Source organism: Colossoma macropomum, unplaced genomic scaffold (assembly GCF_904425465.1).
Source record: "Colossoma macropomum unplaced genomic scaffold, Colossoma_macropomum, whole genome shotgun sequence".
NCBI classification, from domain to species: Eukaryota; Metazoa; Chordata; class Actinopteri; order Characiformes; family Serrasalmidae; genus Colossoma; species Colossoma macropomum.
The window spans coordinates 27,134,195-27,150,245 of NW_023494786.1; the positions used below are offsets into that span (position 1 = coordinate 27,134,195).

The 16,051-nt window shown below is 39.3% G+C and overlaps 1 protein-coding gene across 7 annotated transcripts in view; it reads right to left on the reverse strand.

The window, feature by feature from the left end:
- The window catches only part of frya (furry homolog a (Drosophila)), a 158,226-nt gene that overhangs the window by 104,746 nt on the left and 37,429 nt on the right, over nt 1-16,051 (reverse strand). For all 7 annotated transcript variants that reach the window (XR_005007006.1, XM_036565238.1, XM_036565208.1 and 4 more), the window contains exons 2-3: nt 13,658-13,848; nt 1,568-1,621 (exon numbers count right to left, since the gene is read on the reverse strand). Coding sequence is in view for 6 of the 7 variants with exons in the window: in XM_036565208.1 (XP_036421101.1) it covers nt 1,568-1,621; nt 13,658-13,848 (245 nt within the window). In the remaining variant the exon portion in view is untranslated. The remainder of the gene's footprint in view (nt 1-1,567; nt 1,622-13,657; nt 13,849-16,051) is intronic.

The window sequence follows — 16,051 nt, forward strand, 5'->3', positions numbered from 1 at the left end:
GCTTGTGTGCTGCTGCTGCTCAGCCATGGAAGCACAATCCATGAAACACCTGATGACCTTCTTTTTTTTGCTGATGCTACTTCCAGATACAGTTTGGGACTCAATAATGAGAGCTGCTTCAGCACTTAGTGAGCTTGTGAGGCCAACCACTTTGCAGATGAACTGTTGTTGCTTCTATATGTTTCCACTTCCCAATAACAGTACTTAAAGATGTTGCTCCTGGATGTTTCTACTTCCCAATAAAAGCACTTACAATTAATTACTGGTGGGGCATTCCTATGATAGTCCATGACTCCTCAGTATGACCCATTCTACTGTCAATGTTTGTCTATAGAGGCTGTATGGTTGTGTTCTAGCAATGGGTATGGCTAACACAGCAGAACTCACATCAATTTTGGATATGTGATACATGTCTATAACACTATTTCTAAAATTGTGCAATAATTAACCTTTAAATGCCCTTATAGAGAAGAGAAGAGAAGAGAAGAGAAGAGGAGAGAAGAGAAGAGAAGAGAAGAGAAGAGGAGAGAAGAGAAGAAGACAAGAGAAGAGAAGAGGAGAGACGAGGAGAGAAGAGAAGAGAAGAGGAGAGAAGAGAAGAGAAGAGAAGAGAGAGAAGAGAAGAGAAGAGAAGAGGAGAGAAGAGAAGAGAAGAAGAGAAGAGAAGAGGAGAGAAAATGAGAGAAGAGAAGAGACGGGGAGAGAAGAGAAGAGAAGAGGAGAGAAGGAGAGAAGACAAGAGAAGAGGAGAGAAAAGAAGAGAAGAGAAGAGGAGAAGAGAAGAGCAGAGCAGAGCAGAGAAGAGAAGAGAAGAGAAGAGAAGAGAAGAGAAGAGAAGAGAAGAGAAGAGAAGAGAAGAGAAGAGAAGGTTTATGGTTTACCGAAAACAGACTGATCCCTTCATTCAGTACTAAACTCTGAGAGAAGAATCCTCTCTCTGTGAGCTGCAGCTGAAAGACCAGTGACCACACAAACACTGCACTGTGAGCCTCAATAAGCCTGTACGTCCATCCCCTGTACTCACACAATATTCCTCTTCAGTACATTTCAAGATATGTTTTGCCATAGAATGTTATAATGATCTCTGTTTGACCAGCATATGTTCAGCCTAAACACTTAAATAATCAGGATGATCTCATGATGAATAAAGAAGCTAAAGTCTGAGAGGACTGTTCTCTAGGAAACAAATAATACTGATCACAAACTGCCTGATGTAGGAAACCTGACACTACAGCCTGAGGATGTTCTAAATGTACACTGTAATATACAGGTGGCTTTCTGTATCATTTGGCTTTCCACATCACTCCCATTGTTAATGTGTCTGCAAGTAGGCCAGACAGATCTATACGCATTTCAATAATGCACAAAGGCTGATTAATCTTTGGCTCAGCAGGTCAGTCTGAACGGTTCCCGTCTGCACTGACATTTAGAGATTTCTAGGAAAATGTGTGAGAGAGAGAGACAGGCCAAGAGATAGATAGACACATAGAGCGAGAGAGAGAGAGAGAGAGAGAGAGAGAGAGAGAGAGAGAGAGGTGGTAGACAGCTGGCTCAGTCACACACTTACTTGGTCAAACTGCGGATCCTCTCCTCTCTGCAGTGACTTTGTTAATGGCTTCTCCTGTAAAACAGCACAAAGCAGGTTTGAGTGTTTTATGTGGTTTTAAACACTGAGGTTTATAATAATGTAGTGAACATTCAGTCTTAAAACATTTTCCTTTCTAGCTCAGCAAACAGTTCCTTTCCTTAAAGCTTAAGCCAAATAATGTATACTACATACAACAAAACGTACCAGGAGTGCTTGTTCGTTTACAAGTTATGGATTCGGTGGACGGCTAAAATAACTGCTAAACAAACAGGAGAGGAGATAAGGAGCTAAGCTATACACCTGTTTTCATCCCTGCTGTGATGATGCAGCTGATCCTTCTTGCTGTCAGTGACACACTGGGATACTCTAGCGTTCAAAATATAATTGTTATCTGGTCATATGCGATGTTGACCACCTCTGAAGGCGGTTTGAGTGATTCACAACGCGTCTCTGACGCAATGGACCATACCTGTACTTATACTATATGGACAAAAGTGTTGGGACATGTACACATTACACCTACAGGGGCTTTTATGACATACCATTCTAAATCCATAGGCATTAATATGAAGTTGGTGCCACTCTTCTGGGAAGCTTTCTCCAAGATTTTAGAGTGTGTCTGTGGGAACTTTTGTCCATTCATTCAGAAGAGAATGTTCTAGTTAAGCCCAAAGATGTTCGATGGGGTTGAGGTCAGGGCTCTGTGAGGGCCAGTTAAGTTCTTCCACACCAAACTCACCCAGCCAGGCCTTTATGGACCTTGCTCTGTGCACTGGGGCTCAGTCATACTACTGGAACAGAAAAGGTTCTTCCCCAAACTGTTCCCCACAACGTTGGAAGCATAGAATTGTCCAAAATGTCTTGGTCTACTGAAGCATTAAGATTTCCCTTTACTGGAACTAAGGAGTCTAGGCCAACCCCTGAAAAACAACCCCATAGCATTATTCCTCCTCCACCAAACTTTTGGCACAATGTAGTCAGGCAGGTAATGTTCTCCTGGCATTACCGCATAAGCAAGTCTATTTAATGTTATTAAACAACACTTGATGCATATACACAATGATTTAAGCACGTAGTTTGTAAGATGCTTTTTGATGGGGTATAAGCTTCCATTACTTGTTAGCTATAAGCCTTGCAGCTCCATTAGAGGCTATAAAGAAAGCAAACTTCAGACACGTCTTGGCTGACTGACTATATTTGGGATAGTTGTGTAGATGGGAACATTTCACTGAACTATTCCTTTAACAAGACATCTTGAGCATTACACTTTTTTGCCTCTGTCTGAGTCAACGTTAGCTTCTTTTTCACCGCGTTTTACCATCTGACACAACAACTAAGGTCAACCTCTTGGTGTTTCCAGACTACAATCAAACCATGTTGTCTGCTTTGACTTTGGGCAGGACTGTCTAAGTGCAGAGACGAGTCAACAACGCTAAATGCGTCTGCGGGACAAGCCAGACAGGACGTGCGCACGGCCTGTTAAATTCAATTCTCGCTCATTCAGCGCACTAAAGGAGCCTTTTAGTTTTTGGCTCATAAATATTTCAGCTGAAAGTCGTTTGAGAGCAAAATTGATTCAGGTCGCATTTAAAGAAAGAGCAACATCCTTTCCTGAAATGCCCTTCTGTATGAGGCTAATGTAGCTATTCTTCTGTTGACCTTTTATAAAAATCACAAAAGGAAATAAGACCACAGTATCACCCATCGTAAATATTATAAACCTTCACATCAATAAAAACTATAAGAAGGACTGCTGCATTTTAAAGGCAGATTCCACAGATTTTTTTTTAATTTCTGCATAATATCATGGGCCCATATCATGGAAAACCAAATTTCCTCATTATTTTAAATAAATCAGTTTGAAGCAACATGTAAACACTGTTCAAGCTTCAAAGTGTACTGTTCACTACCCAGTCCAAAGATGTCCAAAACAGCCCATTCTGAATTCATTCTTTCTGTGATGTCAGCCAAGTCATTTGCATATATCTGCCTATTCAGCCTACAGCAGTTTAGCTCCACTCATTCATGTTTTGTGTTTCAAGTCAGGCAAAAAAAACCTGTGAATTACTGAATTATGACCATGTTTGGTACATAAAACCACAAAAATATTATGAGCATCAAATAAAAATAAAAAATGTGCGACATGAGCCCCTTTGCTATTCAGTGTCGACCAGAGGAGGATGGGTTCCCCTTTTGAGTCTTGGTTCCTCTCAAGGTTTCTTCCTCTTGCTCTTAGGGAGTTTCTCTTTGCCACTGTCGCCACTAGCGACGCACATGGGGGCTCGGACCCGGATTTTTCTGTAAAGCTGCTTTGTGACAACACCTGTTGTAAAAAGCGCTTTATAAATAAACTTTGAATTGACTTGACTTGACTTAAGAAGTAAACAAAATCTTCCAGAGTGGTTTGATGTGAATTGGTTCATTGTAGAGAAACTTGCCGACTTTGATTTCGTTACAGTCCTGGTGATAGGAACCCGGCGTCTGAAGAGTTTAATGCCTCTAAAAGTTCCCTCACTGAAAGCCAACACTACATCTTTTGAATCAACTGAATTGAATGAATGACTTTCTGAAGTTTTCTCAGAATATATATGGGCCATTCTACAGAAACGTCTATTTTTGTGTCCCTAGCGTTTACAGATATATTACACTTGAAAAAACATGTTAGGGTTACAATAAAACAAATTTTTACAAATAAAAAAACATCTTTTTCTGCAATTTTAACTACAATAATCTATACATGACTATGGAATATATAAACTAAATGACATAAAGAAAACAAATGTCAAATAAATATTATAAACTACATAATGAAAGATGTGGTCTCCAGGAATGTCACTGGTGTTACTGCATAATAAAAAATCTCTTATTTTGAAAGAAAAAATCACACTGATGACATCATCTGACTTCCTTTTACCTATTTTCTGAGGATCTGTGAAGAAAAGCACATGGTGAGTCCACTGAGTCTTTTCAGTTATCAGAAATGTTCTCATTTCTCATTTTCTCATGATGTCATATGAAGCTTTTAGTTGATGTCACTGGTATGACCTACTTTATTCTTAGGTAATTGTGAAAAAATTGAATACAAATGGATTAAATTACATATTTTAGTGGATATTCCATGATTGACAACATGTGGTTTGATACTCTGTAGCAGCCATGTAGTAAAATGTATTTTTCATTAAATATGTTATCTTTCTTATGTGTTACACCAATGAGGAGTGGTAACACCAGTGACACCTATGGACAGATAGAAAAGTGGATGTTTCTGTAGAATGACCCATCTATAATATATGTATCATATATATATATATATATATATATATATATATATATATATATATATATATATATATATATGTATATATATATATATATATATTAGGGGTGCGGGAAAAACTCAAAAATCAATTTTCTAAATATTTAATTTATACCGTAATGTTCACTGAACACAAAAGGCGGAACTGGAAGTGGGTAAGTGCAGCGCCCGGACGGTCTGTGGCGGCACATAACAAAAACACTACTGGAGGAGCGAGAAATCCGACCGGCTCCCTCTGCATTAAAAGCCAGGTTAGGTCAGGAGTCACAACACAAATGATAAGAAGAGCCATTTTGCCTTTTCAAGTCAAACCACCTTCGGAGGTGGTTTGACTGAAAGAGTTCATTTTCGCAACTTTTTAGAGAAAGACAGTCTCTCATTGCAGATTTAACCAACCGCGCTGCTTATAAATGCGAATAAGTCCTCCAAATGTTCGTCTTAATCTGTTTTTTCGTTCGCTGCTGGCGAGGCCAGACCTCGGTGCTCTGTGACCTGCTGTCTGCTGTCTGTTCTCAGTCGTTGAGAACCAGGGCTTTCGCGCTATGCTGCACACTTTGGAGCTGAGATTCAGCGTCCAGTCTCGAAAATACACCCCCCACACACACACACACACACACACACACACACTCTCTCTCTGTCTCTACAACGAGACGAAAACCGAAGTTATAAAATCACTAAAGAAAACGGGAAGGATGGCTGTAACGCGCTGCGTGGACACCCATTACCACTGGATCTTATTTCAGGGTAACAGCGCATTTTATCGCAGATGAGTGGCAGCAGCGTCTCTGAATGAGAGCCTTCTAGTTCACTTGCCACATCACTTCCATTTGATTTATTAATAAAAGATATTTTAGATAATTAAAGTATTTGTAATGATCCGTAATGCATTTACATTATGGATCATTACAAATACTTTGCTTTAAAACTACCAAGTCCTCAGACAGTAGGAAGATAGAAATCCTGTATAGAGAAAAAAGATGCATCGAGATGCATCGATAATTGTTTTATAATCGCATCGCAGCCCTCTGAATCGTAATCGAATCGTGAGGTGCCTAAAGATTCCCACCCCTAATATATATATATATATATATATATACACATATATATATATAATATATATATAATTACCTTTTGACTGCTTGGTTCTACAAGTTTCTCAGTTCATCTCTACTGTTTATGGAAGACGTTGTAACCTAAAGAGACACAGTCAGTAACTCTACCTCCTCTGTGCCTCAAACGTTTTGAACTTTCTCAGCATGTTTGCAGGTGAAGTCTGGAATGCTGTCACTGAGACTTGGAGATCTGGAATGCTGTGATCAAGAAAATCAGGGTCATGACCTCCAGGTCTAATCCTACACCACATCTCATGCTGTTTTCATGATCCACATCTTTGTAGCTGTCATCACTAATCACTTCAAAATGCCTTTGGGCAACTTCTGAAAGAGAAGCTGCCCCTTGAATATATGAATGATCAGTGCTAGTTGCAGGAAGAGGGTCAGCAGCTTGACTGTGAGTAGAGCAGAAACAGGGATTGGGCCATGATGAAGTCATTCTGTGTGTGAAAGGCTTGTAGGGGCCACAAATGTTCTATATAAAGACACTTTCTTACTGTGCTAGCTAGCATTAGCTTGCCTGAGATTAGCACCTCCCTGCTAACATACTTTCACAGCACACGTATGCTACAGATTTGCCTGTGGGATGGCGATGATACTATGGCTAATACACATTCAGGCACCTCACAAAAGAGTCTATGCCTTCATATTTTTAAAAAGCTACTTAAAAGGGAAATTTTACTTATTCTAAACTAAATCATTAAGATGTAAACAAAGTCATTCAGTGTGGTTTGATGTGAAACACCCTGTTCTAGAGAATCTTACCAAGAAACACTGTATTGTTCACAATGTTACTGGTAGGAACCAGACGTCTGAGGTATCTAATGACACTAAAACAGAGAGTTGTTATATGAAATGGTTATGAATACACTGTCTGATACCTGAGACATTGTTCAATGTCAATTTATAAATAAAGTTTTAGCCTAAAACATTTTTTAATCTAAAAAAGGCAAACATGAAATCTGTTTAAGGCAAACAAGAAATTTAAATTATTCAGATTTACCCCTATTTTACCATTGTCAACATTACATATAAAAACACTTGTAGGTTCAAATAAAATGGTTATATTTGTGTTGTAGACATTAATACCCCTGGTTCCTATCACCACCACTGTAGAGAAATCAGAGTCAGCTTCTCTACAATGAGCCACTTCACATCAAACCAGTCTGAATTTGCATACATCTCAACAATTTAATTATGCAGAAATTTTCAGAAGTTGGTGGAATTCCCCTTTAAAACAACACAGGATGTTAAACAATATTAACTGACAAGACTGAAGACATGAGAATTTGACCGTTTATCTGTTGGACTCTTCTAGTTTGAACAGAAATGAACAGGCTGTTTTTGTTACTGTGCCCTTAAAGGGGATCTACACCTATTTTTCTAATCTGCATAATTTTGTCAGTGAGATGTAAACAAAGTCATTCAGAGTGGTTTGATGTGAAATGGTTTATAGCGGGGTATTTAATTAAAATTCAATAAGGTCCAGTTAGAGAAAATTTCCTCAAGCAAAGGTCCGGAACATCATAATGTCTAATTTGCATCATGATTCAGTGCCATATACTGTTTACTGAAGTAGCCTAAGAGGTATATCAACATCTTATGTAGTCAACAACTGAATATTCAAATCAAATAAAGTACAATTCAGTAATATTTTAACAACATTTATTGTCAGTTTTCTCTTTCTAGAGCACGCCATGTAAAATAATCTGGCTCACTCTCTTTCCTAACTGCTTGGTTCTCGCCTCATCTCTCCTCTGCGTGTGCCTCCTTCACTCTAGTCTTAGTGCTCATCATAATGCACATATCTGATTGGCTGAGTAGCGTCACATGTGATATTTACAATGCATGCGATTGGTCTGTGAGTCTCCCAGGCCGCTAAAGCGGTACCATAAAGGCTAGAAAAGTTACGGCGATTAAAATAGGACCACCCTGTCAAAATGAAATAATTCTCCATAGTTTATTGGTTATTGGTTCAGGTCCGCATAGGACAGCGTCTAGGTCCGGACTTGAACCGCGGTCCGCCTATTAGTGACCTCTGGTTTATAGAGAAACTTTCTGTCTCTGATCTCTTTACAGTGGTGATGATAGGAACCAGGGGTCACAATGATTACAACACAAATATAGCCATTTTATTTACTATCCAAAACCACCAGTGAAGTTACATGTGAGTTTTGAATTTTAATATGTAATGTTGATAAAATAGTAAATCTGGAAAAATATGTTTTGTTCGGGCACTTTTTTACCTTAAAACACCTGGTATGTACACCTCCACCATAAATAGCTTTTAAAATACAACCAATTCATGTACTAAAGTTCTCTAGAGAAGCTTTTAGGGGCATAAAACTGTTCATACATCTGGTTTCATTTTGAAGAATCCACAGTGATGGTGATAGAAATTCAGAGTAAGAGGAACTGGTAAGTTTGTCTTTCTCTGAATGACTGTTTACATACATGTCGACACAGAAATTTTGAAAAATGGGTGGAATTCCCCTTTAAGACAGATAGATGTAACAGATCTCTGTTCTAATTGGCTGCCCTGTTTTGTACTTCTTCCACAAAGCAGTCCAGACTTAAGCTTCAACATTAGAAGGCAGGGCCAAACGTCTGTAGGCATGTTTTGTGACATCACAAAAACAGTCAGTGTAATTTCCATATATGGAACATAAGGAGTCAGGAGTGAATGACATTCTGAAACTGACCAATTTACATACCTTACTGTTAAAAAAGAGAGCAACATGTGCAGTTTTCCATAATATAGGCCCTTTAACGTCCAGTGTCTCCCTATAAGGTGTATAAAAAACCTCACCTTGAAAGGAAACTATTACTACTGTAATGGCCGTACAGTTCTGCCCATCCAGAAGTGAAAGATGAACTCCTTTCATGTTTGTGCGACTTTATCCTTCGGCAGTGCCCAGCGCTGCTAACCCCACCACGCTGCCGCTCCATACAGCCGGAACAGCTGCTGTGTCCAAGCCAATTCCCTGACCTCCTCTCACCTCAACTTGATTCTGTCAGACATCTGTTTTTGTGCCTTGGCTTTATCTGACATTCCTGACAGGTCCGTGCCCCATACCTCACTGAGGCCAGCGGTCACATAAGCAGCGGAAAGTCATTTGAGCTGCTGCACTGGTGGGCCACCGTGGTGGACTGAAGTGAGTGCGGCTTGGGTCTGTCTAGTGCAGGGCAAAAAAGTGGCTAGAGCAGCTCAAAAACAGCATTACTACACTGATAGGGCAGAACAAAATGTTTGTGAAGACCTTTTGGTCACTATGAATAAACAATATCTTAACCCTCTGGGGTCCTTAAACTCACCCGCACATGAAACTCAATGTTTTTACATATGTTTCTCTATCTTTCTGATAATATAGCACAGAAATACAGTTCAAACATTTTCTGAATCTGTAGAGTCGCCTTTTTTATTCCATCTTGTTGCGAGATCGTACGTCACTCATATCCGGAGTTATGAGGCTACGAAGACAAGCTAATATACACAGCATCTGCCTCTCGCAGACCAGAGATAATCCACATAAAAATGCAGGTGTAAATGCACCCAAGATGCATTCAAAACAGATTTAAGGTGGTCTGAGATGAATTTGGTAGCCTAGTTCACCAGCTACACCAGGCTGTTTAGTTCTGTTAACTCTATGGGGCCCACAAACTCACCAGTGCATCAGATTTAATGTTTCTATTTATGTTTCTCTATCTTTGCTATAATGCAGTGCAGAAATACAGTTCAAACATATCTTTAATCTGTAGAGTCGCCTTTTCCATTCCATCTTATCATGAGATCGTACATGACTCGTATCCGAAGTTATGAGGCTATGAAGAGGGGCTGAGATACATGTCATCCACCTCTTACCATGTGCAATTGGTGGACGTGTGTCTGTCTACATTTTGTGTGAAACTGACCAATGGACACTCGGGAAATCCCTAAGGACTGACCATCACATCAGAAACCCTTTATTCTTTATTCAGCCCACATCATAGACACGCGTGTAAAATGTCATGAAAAGAGTTTACAGCTGCTGAAGTTGCTGCAGTGGTTTTGGAAAGTAGCGATGAAGATAACGGAGCATTTTGATATGAAACATATGAGTATCATGTTTTATGCAAGAGCCTTTAAAGGCGAATTTAAGAAGATATGCAAAAAATTGAGAAAATGTCCTCGGACTCCTGAGGGTTAACTTTTCACTTTGCCTTGTCGTTATTCACAGCCTCCTTACAAACCATTACGTTAGAACGTACAAGTTCCTCAAAACCTTCTTGTTAATTTCTATTCCTGTCTGCATGGAGGAAATGCTCAGATGACCTTATTTCCTATTTTGCTTCCCACTTCCGGAGGAACCAACAGTTTGAGCAGATGACTTCAAATAGGAGGTTGAGAAACCGGAACATGGTATCATCCAGTTTCTATTTCAACAATCCAAAGCTTGAATTCTAACCACTAGTAAACATCCCCTTTTCTGTGAAAAGCTTTCTCCACACTGTAAATAAGCAACGTACGACCGACACCAGGCTTCTCTCTAGCAAATGAACGCTACTGGGCAATGTTCCTGAGATAAATGTTCACTCTAGCTTTGTCGGAGGAATACTGGTTGTACAACTGCAGAACCTCAGCATGTGTGATGATTCATTTGTGATTCAGCAGTAGACAAAATTTGTTGATAAGCTGACCCTCAGACACCACTGACTCACAGGGGGAAGGAAGGAGGCTGAGAGAACTTATCAAAAATGTCAACAGGACTTAAAATGTACAATGGAGAACCATTGATAAGCAGTATTCATAAAAAACACTTAACTAAAACTTAGTTTACTCAAGTTTACTCACAAGGAAAATTATTTACTTTTGTTTTCTACCTCAGTTCCACTTTAGCCACTTTAGCCATTCAACTAACTCTCCTTTTGGGTTTAATTTCACTCTGTTGTGTTGGTTCAGCTCCTGAACTGCTTCACTGCTGCTCACTCTTCTCATCTTGGAGCTTTGTTTTTTTTAAGACAAAAAGAATCCAAAAAGAGTAAAATAGAGCAAATTTCAGTTCCTATGCTGAAACACGTACTGAGATGTACTAAGGCAGGGGTCGGCAACATGCGGCTCTTTTACTGCCCTGTTGCGGCTCCACAGCAGAATTAGATTTGTAGGTAAAAATAAAATAATCCTCCTTTACAGTAAAATAAAACTCTGCTGATCATTCTAACACAGTTTTAACAATAAAAGGTCTTAAAAGCTGGAGTTAATGTATAACTGCTAATTTCACCCTTTAACCCTGAAGATTGGCACGCAGACTACTGGTCACCATAGCAACGCAGACAAGAATCTTGCCTAGCTAGTAGCTAACAAAAAGACAAAGAAAATTTTTTAAGACCGACACTGATAATTTGGAGACTAACCAACTTATTTGCTTTTACAATCACTCCAGCTGGTTTCCTGATATGTTTAATCTGCAACGAGAAGTCAGATGAAGTCGGTTTCTCATTCGAATTTTACAGCAGTTACAATCATTTAGGGTGTAACAGGAAAATTAGAACAAGAAGCCGGGGAATGAGAAGCGACTTCAGCCTCGTAAAAAATGAAACGTTGAGAGGCATTTTACAAGAAACGCATCTGCTTTTAAGGAAAAGTTTCCTGCCGGAGATGCGAGAAAACTGGCTACAGCTGAGCTAAAGCCTAAAGCAGAGCACAATAAGTTGTTGTTTCTTTTATATTATATTTTTTAGTCTATACCAGTACATTATCTACCACATATTAAGACATATTTTCAGCCAAGTTGGTAAAACGTTACTTCAATAAAATGGACACAAAATGTTGTGGCTCCCAAGGTGGTTTGATTTTTGTTGAAAGGACAAAATAGCTGTTCTTAACATGTGGGTTGCCGACCCTTGGACTAAGGGAATTTGGGAGGTCCTCAGATACTTGAAGAGTATCTTGACCATTAAACTTTAGTCAAGTTATTTTTTTCTAGGCTACTTTTACGTTTACTGTATTATTTGATTGAAATAATAACAATTTTACTTGAAAAGAGGTTTAGGCTACTCTACGCATGTCTGGTTAGAGCAGAAATGTGCAGGGCAGGGGGACCAGGGTTGAGGCCTGAAAGGCCTACTTTCCTGCACATTTTAGTGCTTTACCTGCTTTAACACACCCACTTCAGATCAGTGAGGGGTTAATAACAAGCTAATGTGTTGGGAACAAGGCAAACACTAAATTGGGCAGAACAGTGGACCTCCAGAACCAAGGCTAGGAAATACTGCCCTAGAAGATTAAATGAACAGTTATGAAAATATAGCAGTGCTAGTTATAAAATCTGATTGGCGGAGTTCTGTTCCAAGCTGTTATTGAGATATATTACCATACACATCAATAAACCTCTGAAGTCGTGTTGTGTTGTAGGCAGCATCATGCCCATGTAAGGAACTCCAGGTCTAAGCTGCTTTTCTCTATGGGAAAAATGAATCTTCATTTTCTAAAATTGCTGCTGTTGCACCCAGTGGGAAACAAAAACAATCCAAACCTGATATGTTTTGTCCTGTGTACATTTTTCCCTCAACGCCACTGGACCCTCTTGATTATGAGGTCATTTAACAGTTGAAAGAGCAGTATTATTATTACCATTGCTAACAGTCCTGTGTATTGAAATGATGTCACATGAAAAGTCTATTATACACTATTAAACACTATTATATAACAAGAACAGCTATTCGAATTGTAGCCTACTACTGCCTAGGCAACTTAACTACCACATTTTAAGGACCCACATCCTACATTTTTCTAGCATTTTATTCTTTCCCTTAAGGTCCATTTAAAACATTTCCAACTTCTCTTCATCCCTCACAACTAAATAGTTGTTTTTGTTACTGTGTCTTAAAGACTGATATACATAAAGTACTTGGCTTCCCTGTATTGTGCCTCATTCAAAAAGCAGTCTGGCCTGAAACACTCCTTATAGCTTCAACACAAACGGGTGGAGCTAAGCTGCTGTACTCTGAATAGGCTTATAGGATATATAGAAACAATGAATTCAAAACAGGCTGTATTTGCAGTATAGTTAGCTTATATGGACTGTATGGACTGGGGAGTGATTGGTACATTTTGAAATTTTAACAATGCTTAAATATTACTTTTTTTTTTTTCCTAAAAAGTGAGGGAAACTCAGTTCTCCATGATACTGGCCCTTTAACAAAGCTTGCTGGCCTTCTTGGAGTATTTTGTTGAGGTAGCCAGTCCTCTGATGTCAGTTTAATGCGCAGCGATGTTAGTCACATGTAGTACTGGTACTTCCACTCCTGAATTCAGACTCCTTGTAGTTCAGAGGATCCATGGGACTTTTGGAAGAGAAACTATCAGTTTTTAACATTTTTGTTAATCATAGGGTGCCAGCTTAGCCCCAAGCGTTCCAAATATGGGCATGACACAAAGTACAAAAAGGGGTCCATTGTGGCGTTCATGGAATAATTTTTAATCACCATGTTGCTTGGCAACTATATCCTACTCCTAACAGGATACACTGGTTGGTGGACAAACTGTTTATTGAGATCTGCCATGTGTCGTGCTTAGAAACGCATTGTAATCATGTAAAATCACTGTAACGCACAGCCTCAGTGTTTTATTGCTTTAGCAGAGTCACTCCAAATTTTACTCACCAGTGGCTCGGCCATGACTATCCGTATCTTTCGCTCCGAGTGGGTGGTGAAGTTGGCGAAGAGGCTTTTGAGGACATACTCGCCCGGCCGGCTCTCAGGGTCAACGCTGATGGGCATCATGGCCGGGGGTCCTTTCTCACCCTGGGCACAGCACACTGGGGCCACTGGAGGCTTACTGTATCCAGGAGAGGCTGCGAAAAACACAAAAAAACAAGCACAAACTGGTTAAAGCACTTGGGTTTGGCCTTCTAGCAGGGAAATGAGGGGATTTTGGCAACTGGGTGGGGTGAAACTGAGAAAATTCTCAGTGTTCACTTGAGATATGAAATGAAAAACACGCTGCAGGACTAACACTGCTGTTGTTCCGTTTTTAAGTTTCTGAAATGACTTAATGAATCATGTGCTACTTAGGGCAAAAAAATTTAGTCTGTTGCTCAGCCCACAATTTTAGACAGTATGTCATCTCCGAAGTTCATAGAAAGGTTTTCTCTCTCACTCTCTCTTTGTCTCTCTTGCTAAGGCCTCAGTCCATCAGACACTCTTATCTCAGCGCAGACAAACGGAAGTGAAACGCCCCAACTGTTCCCATTCTGCCACTGACACATGACATCATTACTCTGTAAGGCAAAAAGAGCCCATCCCCTCATGAAGTGGAGAGAGAAAGAAAGAGAAAGAGAAAGAAAGAGCTTTAATAACTGCTCCAGTGGTGCACTGAAAAACTTTATTCCTCATACATTATAAGATCAAAAGTATGTGGACACCTGACCATCACACTTATATGAGTTTGTAGGCCCTTCCATACCCATGTGCATTAATGTGGAGTTTTCATAGAGGCCCATTTCATGATGCTCCCAACACACAATGCACATTTTTGTGCTTGTGTTATTTCCAGAGACAGTCTGGAACCAAGTGATGGAACAACAGATAAGTACTCAGCCCACTCACTCACCCCACTCTGTAAGTTTGCGTGGTCTACTGCTTTGTTGCTAAGATGTTGTTGCTCCCAGACGCTTCCATTTCACAATTACGCCACTTACAGTTGACCGGGGCAGATCTAGTAGGGCAGATATTTCACAAACTGACCTATGGCCATCCTATGACAGTGCCACAAAGTCACTGAGCTTTTCAGTAGGAGCCATTCTACTGCCAGTGTTTGTCTAAGGAGCTTGTCTATGACTATTTGACTGTAGCAACGGGTGGGCTGAAACATCTAAACTCAATCATTAGGAAGGGGGTCCACATACTTTTGGCCACATGACATAATTTCACATTGAATCCAGAATTAGTAATGTTCATTGACAATAGAACTAATAGACATAAACTAATGTTGGGTAAAATGTAACATAGATATTTTATGTAGTTAAACAGGTTCAAAAATAACACACTTTTAGTCATCGTTTCCAGCGTCATATTTCAGGCATATTTCTCAAGATTCACCCCGAAGACTGATTTTTTGTACCAAATAAGTAACATTTTTCATTTTTTTTTAAGTCAGTCGTGCATATTATTGTGATCATCCTGTAATATAGCACCTTTAGAAGCATAAACAACTCAGAGTGAGAGCTAGGCAGGCTAAATTACTGCCTCCACACAGCAGGGTAAGTTTAATACACAGTAAACAATGAGAGAACTCCATATTGCCAATATAATTTCAACACTGTCTGTTTTTTGTCTGCTTTTGGAAGTTTTTTAAACAGATTATTCAAAAATGTACTATAGATGTAATTTAAAGAATATACTTAATTATATTGTGCAGATATTTGCTGTTCTACTTTGTGGTCAAAAATAAATTTGCCATGTTTGACACATTATCTTTCCACTAATCATACCTTATGGTTATATATGCTCATTTGTTTGGGTTGGAAAGCTCTTCTGGTGCAACTGTGGGATAAGTTGTAACATCCACACTTATGCCACTTTTGACTGTAACGTTAACAAACAGAAAACAATGTTTGGAAACAATGTTTATGCTTTCATTTGTAGTAGTGATGTGTAGTTTGCTTGTATAAAATATTAATTTTGTACTTTTCTTACATTGTCAACACCAAAGTGTGCTCCACTCTCCGAGCACTAGTACAAAATAGCACAAAACCCTAGTGCACAATACAAGCAATGCGTAATCATTCTGTTTATATATGATTCTATGGCACAAATAGCATCACAATCACTGCATCAGTGACAGCAGCGTCAGCCAAGTTTGTAAGGAGGAGACAGTCATGACTTCATGATCATCTAAAGATGTTAATGAATGTATTTTATCCATTCAAAGTAATATTTTCAGAGCAGTAACTAGACTCACATAGACGCTTCAGAGCTCTAACAGAGAAAAGAAATTCACTCGACTCAGAAAGTAATCTCGACCTCCCAAGAACGAGGGCACACATTAGACTGCAT